The sequence below is a fragment of the Scyliorhinus torazame genome, chromosome 10 (assembly GCF_047496885.1).
Source record: "Scyliorhinus torazame isolate Kashiwa2021f chromosome 10, sScyTor2.1, whole genome shotgun sequence".
Lineage (NCBI taxonomy): Eukaryota > Metazoa > Chordata > Chondrichthyes > Carcharhiniformes > Scyliorhinidae > Scyliorhinus > Scyliorhinus torazame.
This window is the reverse complement of record NC_092716.1, coordinates 67,101,278-67,126,870: the sequence shown is the minus strand read 5'-3', so window position 1 is coordinate 67,126,870 and position 25,593 is coordinate 67,101,278. Positions and strand designations below refer to the sequence as shown.

Genomic DNA, 25,593 nt, shown 5'->3' with positions numbered 1-25,593 from the left:
AGTTAGCTAGGAAGGACCTAAAGAGAGAGCTAAGAAGAGCCAGGAGGGGACATGAGAAGTCTTTGGCAGGTAGGATCAAGGATAACCCTAAAGCTTTCCATAGATATGTCAGGAATAAACAAATGACTAGGGCAAGAGTCGGGCCAGTAAAGGACAGTAGTGGAAGTTGTGCTTGGAGTCCGAGGAGATATGAGAGATGCTAAATGAATATTTTTTATCAGTATTCACACAGGAAAAAGACAATGTTGTCGAGGAGAATACTGAGATTCAGGCTACTCGACTAGAAGGGCTTGAGGTTCATAAGGAGGAGGTGTTAGCAATTCTGGAAAGTGTGAAAATAGATAAGTCCCCTGGGCCAGATGGGATTTATCTTAGGATTCTCTGGGAAGCTAGGGAGGAGATTGCTGAGCCTTTGGCTTTGATCTTTAAGTCATCTTTGTCTACAGGAATAGTGCCAGAAGACTGGAGGATAGCAAATGTTGTCCCCTTGTTCAAGAAGGGGAGTAGAGACAACCCCGGTAACTATAGACCAGTGAGCCTTACTTCTGTTGTGGGCAAAATCTTGGAAAGATTTATAAGAGATAGGATGTATAATCATCTGGAAAGGAATAATTTGATTAGCGATAGTCAACACGGTTTTGTGAAGGGTAGGTCGTGCCTCACAAACCTTATTGAGTTCTTTGAGACGGTGACCAAACAGGTGGATGAGGGTAAAGCAGTTGATGTGGTGTATATGGATTTCAGTAAAGTGCTTGATAAGGTTTCCCATGGTAGGCTACTGCAGAAAATACGGAGACATGGGATTCAGGGTGATTTAGCAGTTTGGATCAGAAATTGGCTAGCTGGAAGAAGACAAAGGGTGGTGGTTGATGGGAAATGTTCAGACTGGAGTCCAGTTACTAGTGGTGTACCACAAGGATCTGTTTTGGGGCCACTGCTGTTTGTCATTTTTATAAAAGACCTGGAGGAGGGCGTAGAAGGATGGGTGAGTAAATTTGCAGATGACACTAAAGTCGGTGGAGTTGTGGACAGTGCGGATGGATGTTACAAGTTACAGAGGGACATAGATAAGCTGCAGCGCTGGGCTGAGAGGTGGCAAATGGAGTTTAATGCAGAAAAGTGTGAGGTGATTCATTTTGTAAGGAATAACAGAAAGACAGCGTACTGGGCTAATGGTAAGATTCTTGGCAGTGTGGATGAGCAGAGAGATCTCGGTGTCCAGGTACATAGATCCCTGAAAGTTGCCGCCCAGGTTGAGAGGGTTGTTAAGAAGGCCTACGGTGTGTTAGCTTTTATTGGTAGAGGGGTTGAGTTTCAGAACCATGAGGTCGTGTTGCAGCTGTACAAAACTCTGGTGTGGCTACATTTGGAGTATTACGTACAATTCTGGTCGCCGCATTATAGGAAGGGTGTGGATGCATTGGAAAGGGTGCAGAGGAGATTTACCAGAATGTTGCCTGGTATGGAGGGAAGATCTTATGAGGAAAGGCTGAGGGACTTGAGGCTGTTTTCGTTAGAGAGAAGAAGGTTAAGAGGTGACTTAATTGAGGCATACAAGATGATCAGAGGATTGGATAGGGTGGACAGTGAGAGCCTTTTTCCTCGGATGGTGATGTCTAGCACGAGGGGACATAACTTTAAATTGAGGGGAGATAGATATAAGACAGATGTCAGAGGTAGGTTCTTTACTCAGAGAGTAGTAAGGGCGTGGAATGCCCTGCCTGCAACAGTAGTGGACTCGCCAACACTAAGGGCATTCAAATGGTCATTGGATAGACATATGGACGATAAGGGAATACTGTAGATGGGCTTGAGAGTGGTTTCACAGGTCGGAGCAACATAGAGGGCCGAAGGGCCTGTACTGCGCTATAATGTTCTATGTTCTATGTAACCAAACAGGCACCTGAGTATGGCGACTAGGGGATTTTAACAGTAACTTCATTGCAGTGTTAATGTAAGCTGACTTGTGACAATAATAAAGATTATTATGCGTGTTTGTATGAGCGTGTCTGATTGTGTGAATGTGTGTGTAAGAGTGTGCCCGCGCGGGCATTTGTGTGAGAATGTGTGCGTGTGAACGTGTGTGTATATGTGTGAATGTGTATGTATGTGCGTGTGCGAAGGTGTACGCCTTCCTGCGAGTGTGTGTGTGTGTATGGGAATGCGTGTGTGTGTGTAAATGTGTGTGAAAGTAGGTTGTGTGTGTGTGTGTGTAAATGTGTGTGTGTAAATGTGCATGCATGTGTGTATGAATGTGTATGTGTGAGTAAACGTGTATGCATGCGTGTGTAACGGATGGCACGGTAGTGCAATGGTTAGCACTGCTGCCCCAGGGTGCCAAGGACCCGAGTTCGATCCCGGTCCCGGGTCACTGTCCGTGTGGAGTTTGCACATTCTCCCCGTGTCTGCTTGGGTCTCACCCCCACAGCCCAAAGATGTGCAGTGTAGGTGGACTGGTCATGCTAAATTGACCCTTAATTAAAAAAATGAATTGGGTACCTCAAATTATTTTTAAATGCGTCTGTGTGCACGTGTGTGTGTGAAAGTGATTGTATGCCTATATGTGAGTGTGAATGTGAGTGTGAATGTCTGAGTGTGAGTATGTGTGTGCATGTGAATGTGTGCGTGTGAATTTGAGTGTGAATGTGAGTGTGTGTGTGAATGTGTGCGTGTGAATATGTGTGTATGAAGGTGTGCATATAAATGTGTGTGTATGAATGTGTACATGTGAATGTGTGTATGAGAATGTGTGTGTACGAATGTGTGTATGAATGTGTGTGAATGTGTGTGTGAACGTGTGTGTATGAATGTGTGTGTGTGAATGTGTGTGTGTGAATGTGTGTGTGAACGTGTGTGAATGTGTGTGTGTGTGAATGTGTGTCTGTGAATGAGTGTATGAATGTGTGTATGAATGTGCGTATGAACGTGTGTGTATGAACATGTGCGTGTGTGAATGTGTGTGTATGAATGCGTGCCTGTGAATGTGTGTCTGTGAATGTGTGTGTATGAGTGTGTGTGTGTATGAATGTATGTGTGTGAATGTGTGCGTATGAATGTGCGTGTGAATGTGTATCTGTGAATGTGTGTGTCTGAATGTGTGTGTGTACGAATGTGTGTGTGTGAATCTGGGTGTATGAATGTGTGTGTATGAATGTGTGTGTATGAATGTGTGTGTATGAATGTGTGTGTATGAATGTGTGTGTATGAATGTGTGTGTATGAATGTGTGTGTATGAATGTGTGTGTATGAATGTGTGTGTATGAATGTGTGTGTATGAACATGTGCGTGTGTGAATGTGTGTGTATGAATGCGTGCCTGTGAATGTGTGTCTGTGAATGTGTGTGTATGAGTGTGTGTGTGTACGAATGTGTGTGTGTGAAACTGGGTGTATGAATGTGTGTGTATGAATGTGTGTGTATGAATTTGTGTGTATGAATGTGTGTGTATGAATGTGTGTGTATGAATGTGTGTGTATGAATGTGTGTGTATAAATGTGTGTGTATGAATGTGTGTGTATGAATGTGTGTGTATGAATGTGTGTGTATGAATGTGTGTGTATGAATGTGTGTGTATGAATGTGTGTGTATGAATGTGTGTGTATGAATGTGTGTGTATGAATGTGTGTGTGTGAATGTGTGTGTGTGAATGTGTGTGTGTGAATGTGTGTGTATAAATGTGTGTGTATGGATGTGTGTGTATGAATGTGTGTGTATGAATGTGTGTGTATGAATGTGTGTGTATGAATGTGTGCGTATGAATGTGTGTGTATGAATGTGTGCGTATGAATGTGCGTGTGAATGTGTATCTGTGAATGTGTGTGTCTGAATGTGTGTGTGTACGAATGTGTGTGTGTGAAACTGGGTGTATGAATGTGTGTGTATGAATGTGTGTGTATGAATGTGTGTGTATGAATGTGTGTGTATGAATGTGTGTGTATGAATGTGTGTGTATGAATGTGTGCGTATGAATGTGCGTGTGAATGTGTATCTGTGAATGTGTGTGTCTGAATGTGTGTGTGTACGAATGTGTGTGTGTGAAACTGGGTGTATGAATGTGTGTGTATGAATGTGTGTGTATGAATGTGTGTGTATGAATGTGTGTGTATGAATGTGTGTGTATGAATGTGTGTGTATGAATGTGTGTGTATGAATGTGTGTGTATGAATGTGTGTGTATGAATGTGTGTGTATGAATGTGTGTGTATGAATGTGTGTGTATGAATGTGTGTGTATGAATGTGTGTGTATGAATGTGTGTGTATGAATGTGTGTGTATGAATGTGTGTGTATGAATGTGTGTGTATGAATGTGTGTGTATGAATGTGTGTGTATGAATGTGTGTGTATGAATGTGTGTGTATGAATGTGTGTGTATGAATGTGTGTGTATGAATGTGTGTGTATGAATGTGTGTGTATGAATGTGTGTGTATGAATGTGTGTGTATGAATGTGTGTGTATGAATGTGTGTGTATGAATGTGTGTGTATGAATGTGTGTGTATGAATGTGTGTGTATGAATGTGTGTGTATGAATGTGTGTGTATGAATGTGTGTGTATGAATGTGTGTGTATGAATGTGTGTGTATGAATGTGTGTGTATGAATGTGTGTGTATGAATGTGTGTGTATGAATGTGTGTGTATGAATGTGTGTGTATGAATGTGTGTGTATGAATGTGTGTGTATGAATGTGTGTGTATGAATGTGTGTGTATGAATGTGTGTGTATGAATGTGTGTGTATGAATGTGTGTGTATGAATGTGTGTGTATGAATGTGTGTGTATGAATGTGTGTGTATGAATGTGTGTGTATGAATGTGTGTGTATTAATGTGTGTGTATGAATGTGTGTGTATGAATGTGTGTGTATGAATGTGTGTGTATGAATGTGTGTGTATGAATGTGTGTGTATTAATGTGTGTGTATGAATGTGTGTGTATGAATGTGTGTGTATGAATGTGTGTGTATGAATGTGTGTGTGTGTGAGAATTTCAGGAAGTTAAGATATCTCAGGGAGGGATGGCCTGGTAGCCCACTGGACATTATGGAGGTTGGCCACAGTCAAGAAGGGGGCTTCTGATGCAGGCTACACGCACTGCACTTCTGCCCAAAATCTAATCCCTTTCTTTTTCGAGCTTCCCCCACAGGTAAATCCACCCATCAGCCTAAAAATTGAGGCTAGGCAGGGAACCATTAATTGGTCACTTATAGGCCTCAATTGGGAAAAGGGTGGCGTCCTGTCTGAGGCCTTGTCTGCCCCAGTGTAAAATCACTAAGTTCAGGGCAGGTGGAAACCCAGGGGGAATCCCATTCCTTCATTCATGACGTCCCCAACACTGCCTGAAGACCCACTGGCGGGGGAAGGTGTAATTGCAGCCCTGGTTTCCTTTGCATGTTGACACTGTTTCAAATCAATTCTTCAAACCAGTTTTAATTACTGGAATCAAATTAAACAGTTTACATTCTCAAGCCTATTTAAAACGGATTTTTGCTCCCATGATTGAAGGATGTCATGACATCATCCACACTAGATTGTATGGCATTGCTCATTAACCTGAGTGACGAGGTTTGTGCCAGTTAGTATGCTAGCAAGCTGACACTTCATTTGTATTGTATTATTGTAAATATACTGACAGAATACAATACTGGTGGGCATTCTTTAATGTTGCAAAAGAAAATGAATGCCAATTTCTTTCTGATCCTTCTCAAGGTCACACATCTGGATATGTTGATGCTGCAATCGTGGCCTGAATTCTCTGGCCGTTGCGATTCACTTTTCCCGCTGGCAGCACACCCCTGCTTTCCTGGCAACATGGGGAAGCTTCAATGGGAAATCCCATTGACAAGCGGTGGGAATAGAGAATCCTACTGCCAGCGGATGGCACGCCGCCGAGAAACACGTGGCAGCAGCACCGGAGCATCCAGCCCAAGATTTCTTTAGGTCCTAAACAGGTTATTTTAACTTGACCATAAGTAGCAAGTGAAGAAGCAGCAACAATACTGAGAGGAGTAAAGGCGATTTCATGCAAATTAAAAATATATCAGTGCTAGTGAAATGAATGTTATTAGCAGCAGGTTTCATTTGGGGAGTCATTGCCTCTCCAATTGTCCTGTAGAACAAAGAACAAAGAAAAGTACAGCACAGGAACAGGCCCTTCGGCCCTCCAAGCCCATGCCGACCATGCTGCCCGACTAAACTACAATCTTCTACACTTCCTGGGTCCGTACCCTCTATTCCCATCCTATTCATGTATTTGTCAAGATGCCCCTTAAATGTCACTATCGTCCCTGCTTCCACCACCTCCTCCGGCAGCAAGTTCCAGGCACCCACTACCTTCTGTGTAAAAAACCTGCCTCGTACATCTACTCTAAACCTTGCCTCTCGCACCTTAAACCTATGCCCCCAAGTAATTGACCCCTCTACCCTGGCGAAAAGCCTCTGACTATCCACTCTGTTAATGCCCCTCATAATTTTGTAGACTTCTATCAGGTCGCCCCTCAACCCCCGTTGTTCCAGTGAGAACAAACCGAGTTTATTCAACCGCTCCTCATAGCTAATGCCCTCCATACCAGGCAACATTCTGGTAAATCTCTTCTGCACCCTCTCTAAAGCCTCCACATCCTTCTGGTAGTGTGGTGACCAGAATTGAACACTATACTCCAAGTGTGGCCTAACTAAGATTCTATACAGCTGCAACATGACTTGCCAATTCTTATACTCAAAGCCCCAGCCAATGAAGGCAAGCATGCCGTATGCCTTCTTGACTACCTTCTCCACCTGTGTTGCCCCTTTCAGTGACCTGTACACCTAGATCTCTCTGACTTTCAATACTCTTGAGGGTTCTACCATTCATTGTATATTCCCTACCTGCATTAGACCTTCCAAAATGCATCACCTCACATTTGTCCGGATTAAACGCCATCTGCCATCTCTCCGCACAAGTCTCCAAACAATCTAAACCTTGCTGTATCCTCTGACAGTCCTCATCGCTATCCGCAATTCCATCAACCTTTGTGTTATCTGCAAACTTACTAACTGTAGGCAGTGACTCATGCCAGGCTGGGTACAGTTCTGTAGATATTGGCAGCTAAACGGTACTCCACCCAAAAGGGTCATTCTTCATGTGTGCGCCTCATCTTCGTGCAAATCACTGACCTCACCACAGGGATAGAGAAAAATATCAAGAACCAATGGCTGCTGGGAATAATTCGGATTTAACATAGAACATACAGTGCAGAAGGAGCCCATTCGGCCCATCAAGTCTGCAACGACCCACTTAAACCCTCACTTCCATCCTATCCCCGTAACCCAATATCCCCTCCTAACCTTTTTGGTCACTAAGGGCAATTTATCATGGCCAATCCACCTAACCTGTATGTCTTTGGACTGTGGGAGGAAACTGGAGCACCCAGAGGAAACCCACGCAGGCACAGGGAGAACGTGCAGACTCCGCACAGACAGTGACCCAGCGGGGAATCGAACCTAGGACTCTGGCGCTGTGAAGTCACAGTGCTATCCACTTGTGCTACCGTGCTGCCCAAACAGATCCTTCCAGGTGTAATTTTAAAGCTGGAAGAACACATATTCCCAATAAAACCTTCTTTTGCTGGGGAACAGAAAAGGGGGGGGGGGGGATGCTCGTGAACTTCAGTTTAATTCATTGCCTACCACTGGATATGGCAGATAACACAGAAATGCATTAAGGGTAACTGGTGGAGGTCATTCACTCAAGATAGAGGTGCCCTCTGAACAACGCATCAGAATTAGGGGCAGCCTCTCCACAGGATGACTTTCTGATCCCTGTGGCTCAATGACAGGGGAAATCATATGAAGTTCCGCTGGCCCTGGTCTGTTGCCAGGATGCTGCCTTCAGGCACCTGCCAGGCTTCAGCCTCAACGGGGAGCTCATCTGATGGTGGCAAGAACCCAATGGCATCACCAACTGGCCCGCAGGTGGACGCTCAACTGTCCTAATTACCTACCCACTGCTTCCAGCTGGTCCCATTTTGACCCCTCCTCTGGCAAATCACTCAGAGGTCGGAATGCATTGAAGAGGTGACCCGAATGTGAAACTTTCTCATTTTGCTCCCAGATCTGCCTCCTAACCCACCTCCACAGAGCAGGAAAGCTGTGTCTCTGTAAGGATTCATGCGATGGATACACAACTGCTTTTCCTGTTCACAGGTTCCTGATCCCCTGTAGAGGGCACCACACTGTTTTGGATTACCACTCACTGCGAGTTCAGCACAGAAACCCACATAAACAATCTGCAGTGCCATGTAAATGTCATGAATAGCAAGTGCTGTGTGTTCGCAAATCACATCGGAACCTGGGCCCATAGTCAAGCCAAAAGCATTTGCTTTTGGGCCCATTGAAGAGCAATGAGAAATGGAAATTTGGGGGTATTTCACCCATGCCTGTCCCAAAGATATTTGTACACTATAGTACCCCATCATTGCCCCACTGGGCTCAGATAGCCCAGTCCACAGCAGGGTTGAAACAGAGGCTTTCTTGGTGTAAACAATATACCACACTGCACCAAATAATTGTGGAAGCCTTAAGAATCCTTAACATTAATATATTTTTTTAAAATTTAGAGTGCCCAATTCTTTTTTACCAATTTAAGGGGCAATTTAGCGTGGCCAATCCACCTCGCCTGCACATCTTTTTGGGTTGTGCAAACTCCACACGGACAGTGACCCAGGACCGGGATCGAACCCGGTTCCTTGGTGCCGAGAAGCAGCAGTGCTAACTAACCACTTAGTTAGTGCCGCCCTAACATTAATATCATTAATGGGGAAGCTTCAGTTTTCAGTGCGATACCGAGCAATGCAAACTGCAAAGAGGCCACACTGTCCCTGGAATTGAAAGTGGAAATGGAGACGACTTCCGGGTGCGGCGATGACCAGCTAAGTCGCACGTTTCGGCAGCTCCCGGTGGAACGGACTTTTGGGCTTTTAATAAGAGCCCCAACGGCAATTTTAGCGGCGAGAAGCACTGTGCGGTAAACCAGAAGGGAATCCCCCCTGGAAACGGATGGAAAATGGAGAGGGAAGTGGCCAGATTGCAGTGGATCCTTTGGAGCAGCGGCAAGGAAGGCAAGCAAGAACCAAGATGGCGACGGAAGGTGGCAGTTTAACATGGGGCCCTGAACAACAAGAGTTTTTGAAATGTTGCGTGGAAGAACTTAAAAAGGAAATGAAGAAGGAGCTGTTGGCCCCGATATTACATGCGATCGAAGGGCTAAAGGATGAGCAAAAGACCCAGGAGCGGGAGCTTCGGGTCGTGAAGGCAAAGGCTGCCGAGAACGAGGACGATATACAGGGCCTGGTGGTGAAGACGGAGATGCACGAGGCACACCATAAACGATGTGTGGAAAGACTGGAGGTGCTGGAGAATAACGTTAGGAGGAATAATTTAAGGATTCTTGGTCTTCCTGAAGGTGCAGAAGGAGCAGACGTCGGGGCATATGTGAGCACGATGCTGCACTCGTTAATGGAAGCGGAGGCCCCGGCGGGTCCGCTGGAGGTGGAGGGAGCATACCGAGTGATGGCGCGAAGACCGAGAGCAGGAGAAATTCCTAGAGCCATAGTGGTGAGATTCCTCCGTTTTAAGGACAAAGAGATGGTCCTTAGATGGGCAAAGAAAACTCGGAGCAGTAGGTGGGAGAACGCGGTGATCCGCGTATATCAAGACTGGAGTGCGGAGGTGGCGAGATCGAGGGCGAGCTTTAATCGGGCCAAGGCGGTGCTTCACAAAAAGAAGATAAAATTTGGAATGCTGCAACCGGCAAGACTGTGGGTCACATATCAAGGGAGGCACCACTACTTTGAGACGGCGGATGAGGCGTGGACTTTTATTGTGGAAGAAAAACTGGAATAAGCGGGTTATTAAAAAAGAACGTTTGAAACAAAGTGGTGGGGCGAGTATGGGGGGGCGAAGAGGGGGGAAAAAGGGGGGGAAAGATGAGTTTTATGTTATTAATCCTGCGATGCGGTAACTTTTCTCTCTTCCACAGGTGGTGGTGGAGGGAGGAAGGGAGGTGGAGGAGATGGGGCGTTGGCCATGGGGGGCGGGGCCAAAAGGGAAGCGCGGGCTTTGTTCCCGCGCTATGATAATCATGGCGGGAATAGGGAAGCAGGAAGGAGGGGGCGTCGCACGGTGCGAGCCGAGGTCACGGGGGGAAGCCGAGGTCGGCCAGAGTTTGCTGACTTCTGGGAGCAACATGGGGGGTGTAACTACGCTAGTGGGGGATCTAGCGGGGGGGGGGGGAGTTACTGGGTTGCTGCTGCTGGGGAGAGGGGGGAGCCGGAATGGGGTGGGGTGGGCAGGGGGGCACCGCCTGGGGGGGACACAGCTGCGTGGGAACCGGGTGAGGAGCTGGAAAAAGGGGATGGCTAATCGACAAGGGGGGGGGGGTAAAAAGCCCCCCAACCCGGTTGATCACGTGGAATGTGAGAGGGCTGAACAGGCCGATAAAGAGGGCACGAGTTAGACTACGCAAAGGATGGGTGGGGCAGGTGTTTCATTCGGGGCTAGATGCGAAAAACAGGGGGGTGGCTATACTAGTGGGGAAGCGGGTTATGTTTGAGGCAAAGACCATAGTGGCGGATAGCGGGGGCAGATACGTGATGGTGAGTGGCAAATTACAGGGGGAGGCGGTGGTCTTGGTAAACGTATATGCCCTGAACTGGGATGATGCCAATTTTATGAGGCGCATGCTAGGACGCATCCCGGACCTAGAGGTGGGAAAGTTGGTAATGGGGGGAGATTTTAATACGGTGCTGGAGCCAGGGCTGGACAGGTCGAGATCCAGGACTGGAAGGAGGCCGGCTGCAGCCAAGGTGCTTAAAGATTTTATGGAGCAGATGGGAGAAGTAGACCCGTGGAAATTTAGCAGACCTAGGAGTAAGGAGTTTTCGTTTTTCTCCTATGTCCACAAAGTTTATTCGTGAATAGACTTTTTTGTTTTGGGAAGGGCGTTGATCCCGAAGGTGAGGGGGACGGAGTATACGGCTATAGCCATTTCGGATCACGCTCCACATTGGGTAGACTTGGAGATAGGGGAGGAAACAGAAGGGCGCCCACCCTGGAGCATGGACATGGGACTAATGGCAGATGAAGGGGTGTGTCTAAGGGTGAGGGGGTGCATTGAAAAATACTTGGAACTCAATGATAACGGGGAGGTCCAGGTGGGAGTGGTCTGGGAGGCGCTGAAGGCAGTGGTTAGAGGGGAGCTGATATCAATAAGGGCACATAAAGGAAAGCAGGAGAGTAGGGAACGGGAGCGGTTGCTGCAAGAACTTCTGAGGGTGGACAGGCAATATGCGGAGGCAACAATATCGCTTCTCCTAAAGAAGGAAAAAGACCCGCTGCAATGCGGGTCCTATAGACCTATTTCCCTCCTAACTGTAGACGCTAAGATTCTGGCCAAGGTAATGGCAATGAGGATAGAGGATTGTGTCCCGGGGGTAGTCCATGAGGACCAAACTGGGTTTGTGAAGGGGAGAAAGCTGAATACGAATATACGGAGGCTGCTAGGGGTAATGATGATGCCACCACCAGAGGGGGAAGCGGAGATAGTGGTTGCGATGGATGCCGAGAAAGCTTTTGATAGAGTGGAGTGGGATTATTTGTGGGAGGTGTTGAGGAGATTTTTTTACTTTGGAGATGGAATAGCGGACTTACCGTTGAGGAAGGTAACAAGGGACTTTCGCTACTTGGGGATCCAGATAGCCAAGAATTGGGGTACATTGCATAGGTTAAACTTAACGCGGTTGGTGGGGATGGAGGAGGACTTCAAGAGATGGGACATGGTATCCCTGTCACTGGCAGGGAGGGTACAAGCGGTTAAAATGGTGGTCCTCCCGAGATTCCTCTTTGTGTTTCAGTGCCTCCCGGTGATGATCACGAAGGCTTTTTTCAAAAGGATTGAGAAGAGTATCATGAGTTTTGTGTGGGCCGGGAAGACCCCGAGAGTGAGGAAGGAATTTTTGCAGCTTAGTAGGGATAGGGGGGGGCTGGCGCTACCGAGCTTGAGTGAGTACTACTGGGCCGCCAACATCTCAAGGGTATGTAAGTGGATGGGAGAAGAGGAGGGAGCGGCGTGGAAGAGATTGGAGAAGGCGTCCTGTAGGGGGACTTGCCTACAAGCCATGGTGACGGCGCCGTTGCCGTTCTCACCGAAGAAATACACCACAAGCCCGGTGGTGGTGGCTACTCTGAACATTTGGGGGCAATGGAGACGGCATAGGGGAAAGACGGGAGCCTCGGTGTGGTCCCCGATAAGAAATAATCATAGGTTTGCTCCGGGGAGAATGGATGGGGGATTTGGAACATGGCAAAGAGCAGGAGTAACACAATTGAGAGATCTGTTTGTAGATGGGACGTTTGCAAGTCTGGGAGCGCTGACCGAAAAATATGGGTTGCCCCAAGGGAATGCATTCTGGTATATGCAACTGAGGGCTTTTACGAGGCAACAGGTGAGGGAATTCCTGCAGCTCCCGACGCAGGAGGTGCAGGACAGAGTGATCTCAAAGACATGGGTGGGGGACGGTAAGGTGTCAGACATATATAGGGAGATGAGAGACGAGGGGGAGATTATGGTAGACGAGCTGAAAGGGAAATGGGAAGAAGAGCTGGGGGAGGAGATTGAGGAGGGTCTGTGGGCTGATGCCCTAAGTAGGGTAAACTCATCGTCCTCGTGTGCCAGGCTAAGCCTGATACAATTTAAGGTGTTACATAGGGCGCATATGACTGGAACACGGCTTAGCAAATTTTTTGGAGTAGAGGATAGGTGTGCGAGATGCTCGAAAAGCCCAGCGAATCACACCCACATGTTCTGGTCATGTCCGGCACTACAGGGGTTTTGGGTGGGGGTGACAAAGGTGCTTTCGAAGGTAGTGGGGGTCCAGGTCGAACCAAGCTGGGGGTTGGCTATATTTGGGGTTGCAGAAGAGCCGGGAGTGCAGGAGGCGAGAGAGGCTGATGTTTTGGCCTTTGCGTCCCTAGTAGCCCGGCGCAGGATACTGTTGATGTGGAAGGAAGCCAAGCCCCCGGGTGTGGAGACCTGGATAAATGACATGGCAGGGTTTATAAAGCTGGAACGGATAAAATTTGTCCTAAGGGGATCGGCTCAAGGGTTCACCAGGCGGTGGCAACCGTTCGTCGAATACCTCACAGAAAGATAGAGGGAATGGAAGAGAACAAAGAACAAAAGAACAAAGAAATGTACAGCACAGGAACAGGCCCTTCGGCCCTCCAAGCCCGTGCCGACCATACTGCCCGACTAAACTACAATCTTCTGCACTTCCTGGGTCCGTATCCTTCTATTCCCATCCTATTCATATATTTGTCAAGATGCCCCTTAAATGTCCCTATCGTCCCTGCCTCCACTACCTCCTCCGGTAGTGAGTTCCAGGCACCCACTACCCTCTGCGTAAAAAACTTGCCTCGTACATCTACTCTAAACTTTGCCCCTCTCACCTTAAACCTATGCCCCCTAGTAATTGACCCCTCTACCCTGGGGAAAAGCCTCTGACTTTCCACTCTGTCTATGCCCCTCATAATTTTGTATACCTCTATCAGGTCGCCCCTCAACCTCCTTCGTTCCAGTGAGAACAAACCGAGTTTATTCAATCGCTCCTCATAGCTTATGCCCTCCATACCAGGCAACATTCTGGTAAATCTCTTCTGCACCCTCTCTAAAGCCTCCACATCCTTCTGGTAGTGTGGCGACCAGAATTGAACACTATACTCCAAGTGTGGCCTAACTAAGGTTCTATACAGCTGCAACATGACTTGCCAATTCTTATACTCAATGCCCCGGCCAATGAAGGCAAGCATGCCGTATGCCTTCTTGACTACCTTCTCCACCTGTGTAGCCCCTTTACAGGAGCAGCCCATTGGATTTCGGCGGCAGCGGTGCACAGGGGCCTTCTGGGAGGTGAGTAGTTAGTTTAAAAGCTCTTACCTTTACAGGAGCAGCCCTTTGGATTTCGGCGGCAGCGGTGCGCAGGGGCCTTCTTGGAGGTGAGTAGTGAGTTTAAAAACCTTACCTTTACAGGAGCAGCCCATTGGATTTCGGCGGCAGCGGTGCGCAGGGGCCTTCTTGGAGGTGAGTAGTGAGTTTAAAAACCTTACCTTTACAGGAGCAGCCCATTGGATTTCGGCGGCAGCGGTGCGCAGGGGCCTTCTTGGAGGTGAGTAGTGAGTTTAAAAACCTTACCTTTACAGGAGCAGCCCTTTGGATTTCGGCGGCAGCGGTGCGCAGGGGCCTTCTGGGAGGTGAGTAGTTAGTTTAAAAGCTCTTACCTTTACAGGAGCAGCCCATTGGATTTCGGCGGGAACCGGAAGTTCGACCTCTGGCAAGTCCCCCCCCCCCCCCAATAAATTCTGGTGGAGAGGAAACCCGAGACACTACACGTGTAGTGTCTCCCACCCACCCTCCTCCTCTAACCTAATAATAAGACCCATTGGTGTAAGGTAAGTGCCATATTATATTATATATTATTAGCATTGTGCAGGCCAAGGATTGGAGGTGGAGGAGCAGTCTCTGTCAGCGAGAGAACCTGAGAACATCTCATAAGGTAAGCAAGTGATTTTTACTTTTATACCTTTTTTCAAATTGTGTGTGTCGGGGGGGGACAGAAAAGCTGTGACCTGAGTGGCTGGTTGGGATTCTAACCTAAATTTTTTTGACTATTTGGGAACTAATTAAACATAATAACTTAATTATAATTTAGAGGATATCTAAGCCAGGGATCGGAGGATATTATAGTTAGCTATCGCATTTCTATTAGAAATCTAGTGCTAGGAAACAGATAGTTGACAGTAACTTTGTAATTTAAAAAAAAAAAAAGTATTTATAAAAAAAAAGACAAATTTTAATTTTAATTAATTGACGCAATGTCAGTTAGAGGGGTGCTGTGCTCTGACTGTGAGATGTGGCAGGTCCGGGAGGCTTCCAGCGTCCTGGATGGCTTCATCTGCAGAAAGTGCACCCAACTGCAGCTCCTCACAGACCGCATGGTTCGGTTGGAGCAGCAATTGGATGCACTTAGGAGCATGCAGGTGGCGGAAAGCGTCATAGATCGCAGTTATGTAAGTGTGGTCACACCCAAGGTGCAGGCAGAGAAATGGGTGACCACCAGAAAGGGCAGGCAGTCAGTGCAGGAATCCCCTGTGGTTGTCCCCCTCTCGAACAGATATACCCCTTTGGATACTGTCGGGGGGGATAGCCTATCAGGGGAAAACAGCAGCAGCCAGAGCAGTGGCACCACGGCTGGCTCTGATGTTCAGAAGGGAGGGTCAAAGCGCAGAAGAGTAATAGTTATAGGGGACTCTATAGTCAGGGGAACAGATAGGCGCTTCTGTGGACGTGAAAGAGACTCCAGGATGGTATGTTGCCTCCCTGGTGCCAGGGTCCAGGATGTCTCCGAACGGGTAGAGGGAATCCTGAAGGGGGAGGGCAAACAGGTAGAGGTCGTTGTACATATTGGTACTAACGACATAGGCAGGAAGAGGCATGAGGTCCTGCAGCAGGAGTTCAGGGAGCTAGGCAGAAAGTTAAAAGACAGGACCTCGAGGGTTGTAATCTCGGGATTACTCCCTGTGCCACGTGCCAGTGAGGCTAGAAATAGGAAGATAGAGCAGACAAACACGTGGCTAAACAGCTGGTGTAGGAGGGAGGGTTTCGGTTATCTGGACCACTGGGAGCTCTTCCGGGGCAGGTGTGACCTGTATAAGATGGACGGGTTGCATCTAAACCGGAGAGGCATAAATATCCTGGCCGCGAGATTTGCTAGTGTCACACGGGAGGGTTTAAACTAGTATGGCAGGGGGGTGGGCACGGGAGCAATAGGTCAGAAGGTGAGAGCGTTGAGGGAGAACTAGGGAATATGGACAGTGTGGCTCTGAGGCAGAGCAGACGGGGAGAAGTTGCTGAACACAGCGGGTCTGGTGGCCTGAAGTGCATATGTTTTAATGCAAGGAGCATTACGGGTAAGGCAGATGAACTTAGAGCTTGGATTAGTACTTGGAACTATGATGTTGTTGCCATTACAGAGACCTGGTTGAGGGAAGGGCAGGATTGGCAGCTAAACGTTCCAGGATTTACATGTTTCAGGCGGGATAGAGGGGGATGTAAAAGGGGAGGCGGAGTTGCGCTACTTGTTCAGGAGAGTATCACAGCTATACAGCGAGAGGACACCTCAGAGGGCAGTGAGGCTATATGGGTAGAGATCAGGAATAAGAAGGGTGCAGTCACAATGTTGGGGGTATACTACAGGCCTCCCAACAGCCAGCGGGAGATAGAGGAGCAGATAGGTAGACAGATTTTGGAAAAGAGTAAAAACAACAGGGTTGTGGTGATGGGAGACTTCAACTTCCCCAATATTGACTGGGACTCACTTAGTGCCAGGGGCTTAGACGGGGCAGAGTTTGTAAGGAGCATCCAGGAGGGCTTCTTAAAACAATATGTAAACAGTCCAACTAGGGAAGAGGCGGTACTGGACCTGGTATTGGGGAATGAGCCCGGCCAGGTGGTAGATGTTTCAGTAGGGGAGCATTTCGGTAACAGTGACCACAATTCAGTAAGTTTTAAAGTACTGGTGGACAAGGATAAGAGTGGTCCGAGGATGAATGTGCTAAATTGGGGGAAGGCTAATTATAACAATATTAGGCGGGAACTGAAGAGCATAGATTGGGGGCGGATGTTTGAGGGCAAATCAACATCTGACATGTGGGAGGCTTTCAAGTGTCAGTTGATAGGAATACAGGACAGGCATGTTCCTGTGAGGAAGAAAGACAAATACGGCAATTTTCGGGAACCTTGGATGACGAATGATATTGTAGGCCTCGTCAAAAAGAAAAAGGAGGCATTTGTCAGGGCTAAAAGGCTGGGAACAGACGAAGCCTGTGTGGCATATAAGGAAAGTAGGAAGGAACTTAAGCAAGGAGTCAGGAGGGCTAGAAGGGGTCATGAAAAGTCATTGGCAAATAGGGTTAAGGAAAATCCCAAGGCTTTTTACACTTACATAAAAAGCAAGAGGGTAGCCAGGGAAAGGGTTGGCCCACTGAAGGATAGGCAAGGGAATCTATGTGTGGAGCCAGAGGAAATGGGCGAGGTACTAAATGAATACTTTGCATCAGTATTCACCAAAGAGAAGGAATTGGTAGATGTTGAGTCTGGAGAAGGGGGTGTAGATAGCCTGGGTCACATTGTGATCCAAAAAGACGAGGTGTTGGGTGTCTTAAAAAATATTAAGGTAGATAAGTCCCCAGGGCCGGATGGGATCTACCCCAGAATACTGAAGGAGGCTGGAGAGGAAATTGCTGAGGCCTTGACAGAAATCTTTGGATCCTCGCTGTCTTCAGGGGATGTCCCGGAGGACTGGAGAATAGCCAATGTTGTTCCTCTGTTTAAGAAGGGTGGCAGGGATAATCCCGGGAACTACAGGCCGGTGAGCCTTACTTCAGTGGTAGGGAAATTACTGGAGAGAATTCTTCGAGACAGGATCTACTCCCATTTGGAAGCAAATGGACGTATTAGTGAGAGGCAGCACGGTTTTGTGAAGGGGAGGTCGTGTCTCACTAACTTGATCGAGTTTTTCGAGGAGGTCACTAAGATGATTGATGCAGGTAGGGCAGTAGATGTTGTCTATATGGACTTCAGTAAGGCCTTTGACAAGGTCCCTCATGGTAGACTAGTACAAAAGGTGAAGTCACACGGGATCAGGGGTGAACTGGCAAGGTGGATACAGAACTGGCTAGGCCATAGAAGGCAGAGGGTAGCAATGGAGGGATGCTTTTCTAATTGGAGGGCTGTGACCAGTGGTGTTCCACAGGGATCAGTGCTGGGACCTTTGCTCTTTGTAGTATATATAAATGATTTGGAGGAAAATGTAACTGGTCTGATTAGTAAGTTTGCAGACGACACAAAGGTTGGTGGAATTGCGGATAGCGATGAGGACTGTCTGAGGATACAGCAGGATTTAGATTGTCTGGAGACTTGGGCGGAGAGATGGCAGATGGAGTTTAACCTGGACAAATGTGAGGTAATGCATTTTGGAAGGGCTAATGCAGGTAGGGAATATACAGTGAATGGTAGAACCCTCAAGAGTATTGAAAGTCAAAGAGATCTAGGAGTACAGGTCCACAGAAGAAGACAGCAGCAGCAGCCCGGGGGGGGGGGGGGGAGGGAACCAGAGGGATTCTCAGGGATGTTAATATATAAGTATAATATGTATAGGTTGTTGTTATAGATAATTGTATATTGGACTGTTAAAACATATTTTTGGAGAATATTTATCTGGGACTAGGCAGTTGCCATTTAGTTTTGTTTTTGTTTATATATTATTTATTTCTTGTTTATAAAACTGGCCATTGTTATTTATTTTGTTATATTACTGTGTAAAGGATACACAATGTACTGTGATGGTTGGCCAAAAATTTTCAATAAAATATTTTTTTTTAAAAACAGAAAGTGGAAATGGTATAATTGTTCCCACTTTCATTATCCATTGAAATCTGCTGAGAGTATAAGCATGAGATTGTTTTCTGTGATGTCAGATCAGTCTTCGTTCTAATGCAGCTTAAGGTTAAATAAACAGCCAACGCTCACGGTCTCAGCCCGTAGCTAAAATGCAGAGTCCCTGCTGATGGAGTCGCACCCTAGCATGAGTCAACATCTGCAGGGACAAATGAAGATGGCACAAAAACTGGGAACTTGTTAAACATTTCTGCTGAACAGCAAAGCAATGTTATCTTGCCTAAGGGTTTTCGAATGACAGCAGAGTGGATATCCGAAGCACGTAACCTGCACAAAATGCTGCGCCTTCACAGCTGATGATAACCCACCTATCCAAGGTCCGATGTAGTCGGAGAGAATGCATGGGAATTTCCTGGACAGATAAGAGAAAGGAAAATCAGCTGAAAATGTATTAATCTATGTTTCCAAAGCAAAACCGTTTATAGTTTCCCTCTACGGCATATGCTCGCCACTTACCTTTCTGATCTTTCCATTTGGGGCTGCAATTTCACTGCTTACACTCTCTCGCTGCTGAAAATGGGCAAATGGCTTTGCTGCACCCCACGATTCCAAGTACCGCGTCATACGGACGGATGCCCTCATTTTCAACCCATCATTACCTTGCCTTGGCTTTGGTAGATGTCGAGTCTTCAGACTTTGCTGCTTCGTCTGTCAATGATATATCATTGTAATTGAACATCAACTAATAATTAAGGCTTAAAAATAACGATAGCATTCAAAATAATTAAATTCATATTTTAACATGCCGTGAATAAAATAGCTGCACCCGGAATATAACTGGGGAGGATTCTAACCATTTCCCTATTACAGAGGTTATGCTAACTGACCAACAGCTTTCTGTCTTCCTGCTTCCTTGAATAAAACTGTTACATTAACTATTTTACAATCCTACAATCCGCTGGGGCCGTACCGCAATCTAAGGAATTTTGGAAGATTATAACCAATACTTTTACTATCTCGGCAGCTCACAACTTTTAAGACATTGGGATTCAGGCCACAAGGTCCTGTGGACCTGTCAGCCTTTAGATCGGATCATTTTCGCAATGCTTAATCTACATCAACCAGCTCTCTCTCTCCCTGGTGATAGTGATTGTTTTAAATTCCTCCCTCCCTCTCACCTCTTGGTTTTCAAGTACCTTTTGGGATGTTTTCTAAGGTTTCTACTGTGAGCACAGACACAAAATCCTATCAGTGGTTACAATATATGTACGGCCTCAACCGGGACCTTGGATTCGTGTCTCACTACATTTAACTATAATCCCAACATTTGGTCTGGGCTTGCGAAATCCTACCCGCTGTCCTGGCTAAGACAATTCACACCTCTTTAACCTGTGATTATCCATCTCTCCAGTCGCACCACCTAGACCTGTAAAGACTTAATTACCTGCAAAGACTCACATTCAAAGTATTATCTTGCATCATTGGCTTTGTCAATATATGTGTTTGTGGATCCCACCTCTTCACTCACCTGATGAAGGAGCTACGCTCCTAAAGCTGGTGATTCCAAACAAACCTGTTGGACTTTAACCTGGTGTTGTAAGACTTCTTACTGTGCCCAGCCCAGTCCAACGCTGGCATCTCCACATGATAAAATATATGGGAAGAGATGTCCCCTGCCCTCAACACCTGCAGTATATTTCAAACTGCTTTGCAATGACAATACAGTTCCAGTATATAAGCAACCTTGAGTGTTTGTTTTGCTGCCCCTGCTCTTTCAAATGGTAATGACAGTTGTGATTCCTTTCATTGCCCAAATTTGAAAATCAGCTCACATTTGAAGTCAGCAGAGTATCGATTGCGGAAATCATTTCAGCCACTCCTCTCTCATCTTTTTTCATTATTGACTCTTATTTCCCCCGTGTTAGTGTTTAGCCACTATTACCATTTTTTTTTTTTTTGCTTATTGATTCCACCATCTGCTGTACACTGCAATTGAATGCTGTTCGCTGACTGTAAACATAAGCTCAAAAAATAGATCTGCTTTTGAACAGGCTCCAGCTACTAATTATGTTCTCGTCACAACGGTGCTGGCACAATACATGCTCCTATTTTTGGAACACAAGTACTTCTAATAAATTGATATTTTTGTCTTTTGGACTTACTGAGGTAATTGATGCAATTGCTGGAGAATGGAACCCTTTCCTTGTCAGACACTCCAAAGTCATATATGACGCACAGAAATGCAGACCAAAGTTCCCTCTATTCTGTAAAACAGTGTTCCTCGGCCCCAATCTTACAAAAGCAACATGCTGGGCGCGATTCTCAGGAAATATTTCTAAGTGTGGTAGTGAGCAGGGATTGCCACAACTTCCCGGCGCTCGACCTAATGGGCTTCTCGCTGCAAATGAAGACTCGCAAATTGATTCACCAGGACCGCGCTTGCCAGCCCCCCACCCCCACCCCCCCCACTAACAAAGTCGAGCAGCACTTAGGCTGCACTTGCTCAGCCAACCCCAGCCAGTTCTCAAAAATGGGGCTGAGGGGTGCCAGACTTAAATATCCTCACCTCCTTCGAGGAGTGACCGGCGTGGCCAAGGACAGACCGGTCACCCAGGCGGAGGCTGGTGGAAGCCGCAGAGGTGAGGAACTACTGGGCTCCACCCGGAAGACCTTTCAAATGTGAGTAGTTATTGCCTTACTGACTGACCCATCCCTCCCACTGACCACATGTCCATTCTCCCACATGTCCGCCAGCCGGCAGCGCTGGCCCATCCTGGGCAGCAGCCTCTCCTGACTCCCAAGAGAACACCTCGGAGGAGAGCTCCGAGAATGCCACCATTATAGTCATGGCACAGCTGTAATCCCCACCCTCCACCAGCGCAGATACATACACCTCGGTGGGACATGTTAGTGGACAGGCTTCTGGGGCACATTCTGGTGAGCATCACACTGCTGATGATGCACATCATGTGGAGGCAGGGTTGCCCAGCCGAAACAGCAGTCAGGCGGGCAGCTGGATCCCAGGACCCAGCTGGGTCCCAGCCTGTTTTTGAGCCTGTGGTACAGAGGTACTCGGAGCTGATGGAGACGATAGGATGCGGCCGGGACATTCAGGGGGAGATGACAGCATCACTCCAGCAGGTCCATAGCCACTTGGAGGAGTCCCAGAGGCTATGGGCGCAGGAGATGGCATCGGCAATGTGTGGCACCGAGGCCATCACTGCTAAGGTGGCTACAGCAGTGGAAAGCCTGGTGCACAACGTCGGAACCATGAGTGAAGGTGTCCAAGGTGTCGCACAGTCATTGACAACCATGGCTGAGGGACTTGGCTGTATGTCTGCCTCACTGGGGGATGTCACCAGGCCAACCTTGATGAGGTTCTGGAGACATGTCCCGCTCTCGATGGGAATGGCCATGGGGCTGTGGAGCTTGTCCCAGTCACAGGAGGGCATTACTGAGGTGCTGCAGAGCATGTCCCAGTCATTGAGGAGCATTGGTTCAACACTATGATGCAGACCATGGGGAGCTGCCAGAGACTGGTGATGCAGGGCAACCAGGGCTCGAACCAGCTGCCCCTCCATCCCAAGAAGAAGCCCAGGGATCTATAGACACTGAGTGGGAGGAGAGGGCCCTGAGTGCCAACCCAGACCCGTCCCATGCAGTGGCGATGGTGACCCCATGCCGGGTCGGAGAATGGCCGTTGGCCGCCGTGAATCCCGCCCCCGCCCCCGCCGAAGTCTCCAGTACCGGAGATTGGGCGGGGGCGGGAATCGGGCCGCGCCGGTTGGCGGGACCCCCCGCTCAATTCTCCGGCCCAGTATTTATCGGCGGGACCAGGTGGCGTGGGCGGGCTCCGGGGTCCTGGGGGGGGGCCGCGGGGCGATCTGACCCCGGGGGGTGCCCCCACGATGGCCTGGCCCGCGATCGAGGCCCACCGATCCGCGGGCGGGCCTGTGCCGTGGGGGCACTCTTTCCCTTCCGCCTCCGCCACGGCCTCCACCATGGCGGAGGCGGAAGTGACTCTCCCCGCTGCGCATGCGTGGGAAACTGTCAGCGGCCGTTGACGCTCCCGCGCATGCGCCGCATTTCCGCGCCAGCTGGCGGGGCAACAAACGCCATTTCCGCCAGCTGGCGGGGCGGAAATCCCTCCGGCGTCGGCCTAGCCCTTCAATGTTGGGGCTCGGCCCCCAAAGATGCGGAGCATTCCGCACCTTTGGGGCGGCGCGATGCCCGTCTGATTGGCGCCGATTTGGGCGCCAGTCGGCAGACATTGCGCCGTTGGGGGAGAATTTCGCCCCAGATGTGCATCCTGGGAGAACACAGAGACGTAGCGGTAGAGCTAGGAAAGCATATTGAGGATCACCGAGGGCACCGGGGAAGAGGAGAGGGGTGGGGGGTAGGTATGGGGTGAGGAGGTGGGGGTTGAGGTTTCGGGGGTAGTGTGCGGCACCATTGGGAGTGGAGGAGTGGAGGATTGTAAAAAACATTAAACACCTTTTCTGCGCAACCATATGATGCCTCTGTCACTTTCTTCCACAATGCGGGCTGATCTCTGGACCTTTTGCCCATCTCTCCAGGTAACCTCCCCCCACCTCTCTCTCCCCGTGGCACTCATCCACCCACTGGCTGTGGTCAAATCCCGGAAGCTGTGTCCCATCCCCTGGGTGTTCGGATGTTGGCTGCTGTGTGTGTGGTGTTGCCTCCTGCAGTATTCAGGCCATGCATCAAGGTGTGATTGGGATACTAGAAATGCTGCATGGCCCGCCCACCCACGAGGATCCACTTGCCCCGTATCTAAGGAAGGATATGCTAGCCTTGGAAAGGGTCCAGAGGAGGTCCACAAGAACGATCCTTGGAGTGAAGAGGAACGGTTGAGGACTCTGGGTCTGTACTCGTTGGAGTTTAGAAGGATGAGGGGGGATCTTATTGAAACTTACAGGATACTGCGAGGCCTGGATAGAGTGGACGTGGAGCGGATGTTTCCACTTGTAGGAAAAACTAGAACCCGAGAACACAATCTCAGACTAAAGGGACGATCCTTTAAAACAGAGATGAGGAGGAATTTCTTCAGCCAGAGGGTGGTGAATCTGTGGAACTCTTTGCTGCAGAAGGCTGTGGAGGCCAAATCACTGAGTGTCTTTAAGACAGAAATAGGTGCTTGATTAATAATGGATCAGCGGTTATGGGGAGAAGGCAGGAGAATGGGGATGAGAAAAATATTAGGCATAAAAATATTAGCCGTAAAAATATTAGTTGGCGCTGCTGTCGAGGCGACGAAGAATTGCCCAATTGTGTTTCGCGATTTTGACGTCAGCCAACAGAGTATCCAGCCCCTGATGCACTTTACTTAAAATAAACTTTACTTAAAGTTTAAACATAATTCCAGATTCACTGTGTTGCTACTTAACTTTTTAATAATAATGATGTATACTCTGCAAGTACTTAAGAATCACTGGCAAAATGATAATCGTAAGGAAAAGAGTCACACCAAACTTCTTAAAAATCCTATTGAATAGATATGTAGTGCGGTGCTACCCTAGCAAAGTGGTGGAGTCAGAAGAGAAAAATATCTTCCCAATTATTGTTGAATTTTTTTGCTATGGAGGGATGGTGGCACGGTAGCACAGTGGTTAGCACTGTTGCTTCACAGCGCCAGCGACCCGGGTTTGATTCCCAGCTTGGGTCACTGTCTGTGCGGGGTCTGCATGTTCTCCCCGTGTCTGCGTGGGTTTCACCGGTTTGTATCTGCCCGCCCACCCCATTTGCTCCATGAAAGTCAATAATGCCTTTGCCACCCCAAATGGGAACAGAGGCTTAACACAGAACTTACAGTGCAGAAGGAGGCCATTCGGCCCATCGAGTCTGCACCGACCCACTTAAGCCCTCACTTCCTCCCTATCCCCATAACCCAATAACCCCTCCTAACACTTTTTGGACACTAAGGGCACTTTATCATGGCCAATCCACCTAACTTGCACGTCTTTGGACAGTGGGAGGAAACCGGAGCACCCGGAGGAAACCCACGCAGACATGGGGAGAACGTGCAGACTCCGCACAGACAGTGACCCAGCAGGGAATCGAACCTCGGACCCTGGCTCTGTGAAGCCACAGTGCTAACCACCGTGCTGCCCACACTTAGTTCTAGATTGGTCCAACCGAGGGTTCAAAACACAAATTAAGACCCCCCCAAAACTAGCAGCTGTGAGTCCAAGTCTGGAGCTTATTTATAAAAGCAGTAACATCTCAATTAGTTTTTTTTTTAATTTAGAGTACCCAATTATTTTTTCTCCAATTAAGGGGCAATTTAGTGTGGCCAATCCACCCAACCTGCACATCTTTTGGGGTGTGGGGGTGAAACCCACGCAGACATGGGGAAAACGCGTGAACTCCACACAGATAGTGACCCAGGGCCGGGATTCGAACCTGGGTCCTCAGCGCCGCAGTCCCAGTGCTAACCACTGCACCACATGCAGTCTTTGGCACATACACATTAACTAGAACCACCCAGGTGCCCGCTAAAGACCCACTGACAATCACATGTCTCCAGTTTGTATCCGCCAAGATCTTAGGCACCTAAAAAAGAACTCTTTTATTAATAACTGCAGCTCTCTGGGCCCTTTCATCGAAACCCAAGTGAAATAAGTGTCTCACCCAGCCCTTCCCTAACCTGGTCTGGTCCCTGACCCGCAAATGAGTCTCTTGCAGAAACACCACATCAGCATTCAAACATTTGTGGTACTGAAAACAGACTGAGAAGATACACATAGGCCAGGAACAGAAACTGTCTCAGAGGCCCTGGCTGGAATCGATACTGGCCATCTGCAAAATAACCCAAATCAAGGCATAAACCTGTTATTGCTGTAAGGACTTTGTGATTACCCACTCCAAAGACTATGAATATGTAACAAATATTCAGACAGGGTGATCAACTTTGCAGCAGGAAGAAGAACAGACAAAAGAAGCCATCAGACTCCTTAATGAGCTGATGGCTGGTCGGACAAGGGGAGTTTCAGAGGACAATGGGTCTTGATTGAACCACCATCGATAAACAGGAGTATCCTGTCTCTCCCATTAACAAGTTGGGGTCTGGCTAGGACAATGACCTGTGGTG

General features: G+C 48.1%; 1 protein-coding gene across 1 annotated transcript in view; it reads right to left on the bottom strand.

Moving 5' to 3' along the window:
• Nucleotides 1-25,593, bottom strand: part of adcy7 (adenylate cyclase 7) — a 244,168-nt gene that overhangs the window by 38,291 nt on the left and 180,284 nt on the right. Inside the window, exons 12-13 of the mRNA XM_072518226.1 lie at nt 18,999-19,190; nt 18,851-18,894 (exon numbers count right to left, since the gene is read on the bottom strand). Coding sequence (XP_072374327.1) covers nt 18,851-18,894; nt 18,999-19,190 — 236 coding nt within the window. The remainder of the gene's footprint in view (nt 1-18,850; nt 18,895-18,998; nt 19,191-25,593) is intronic.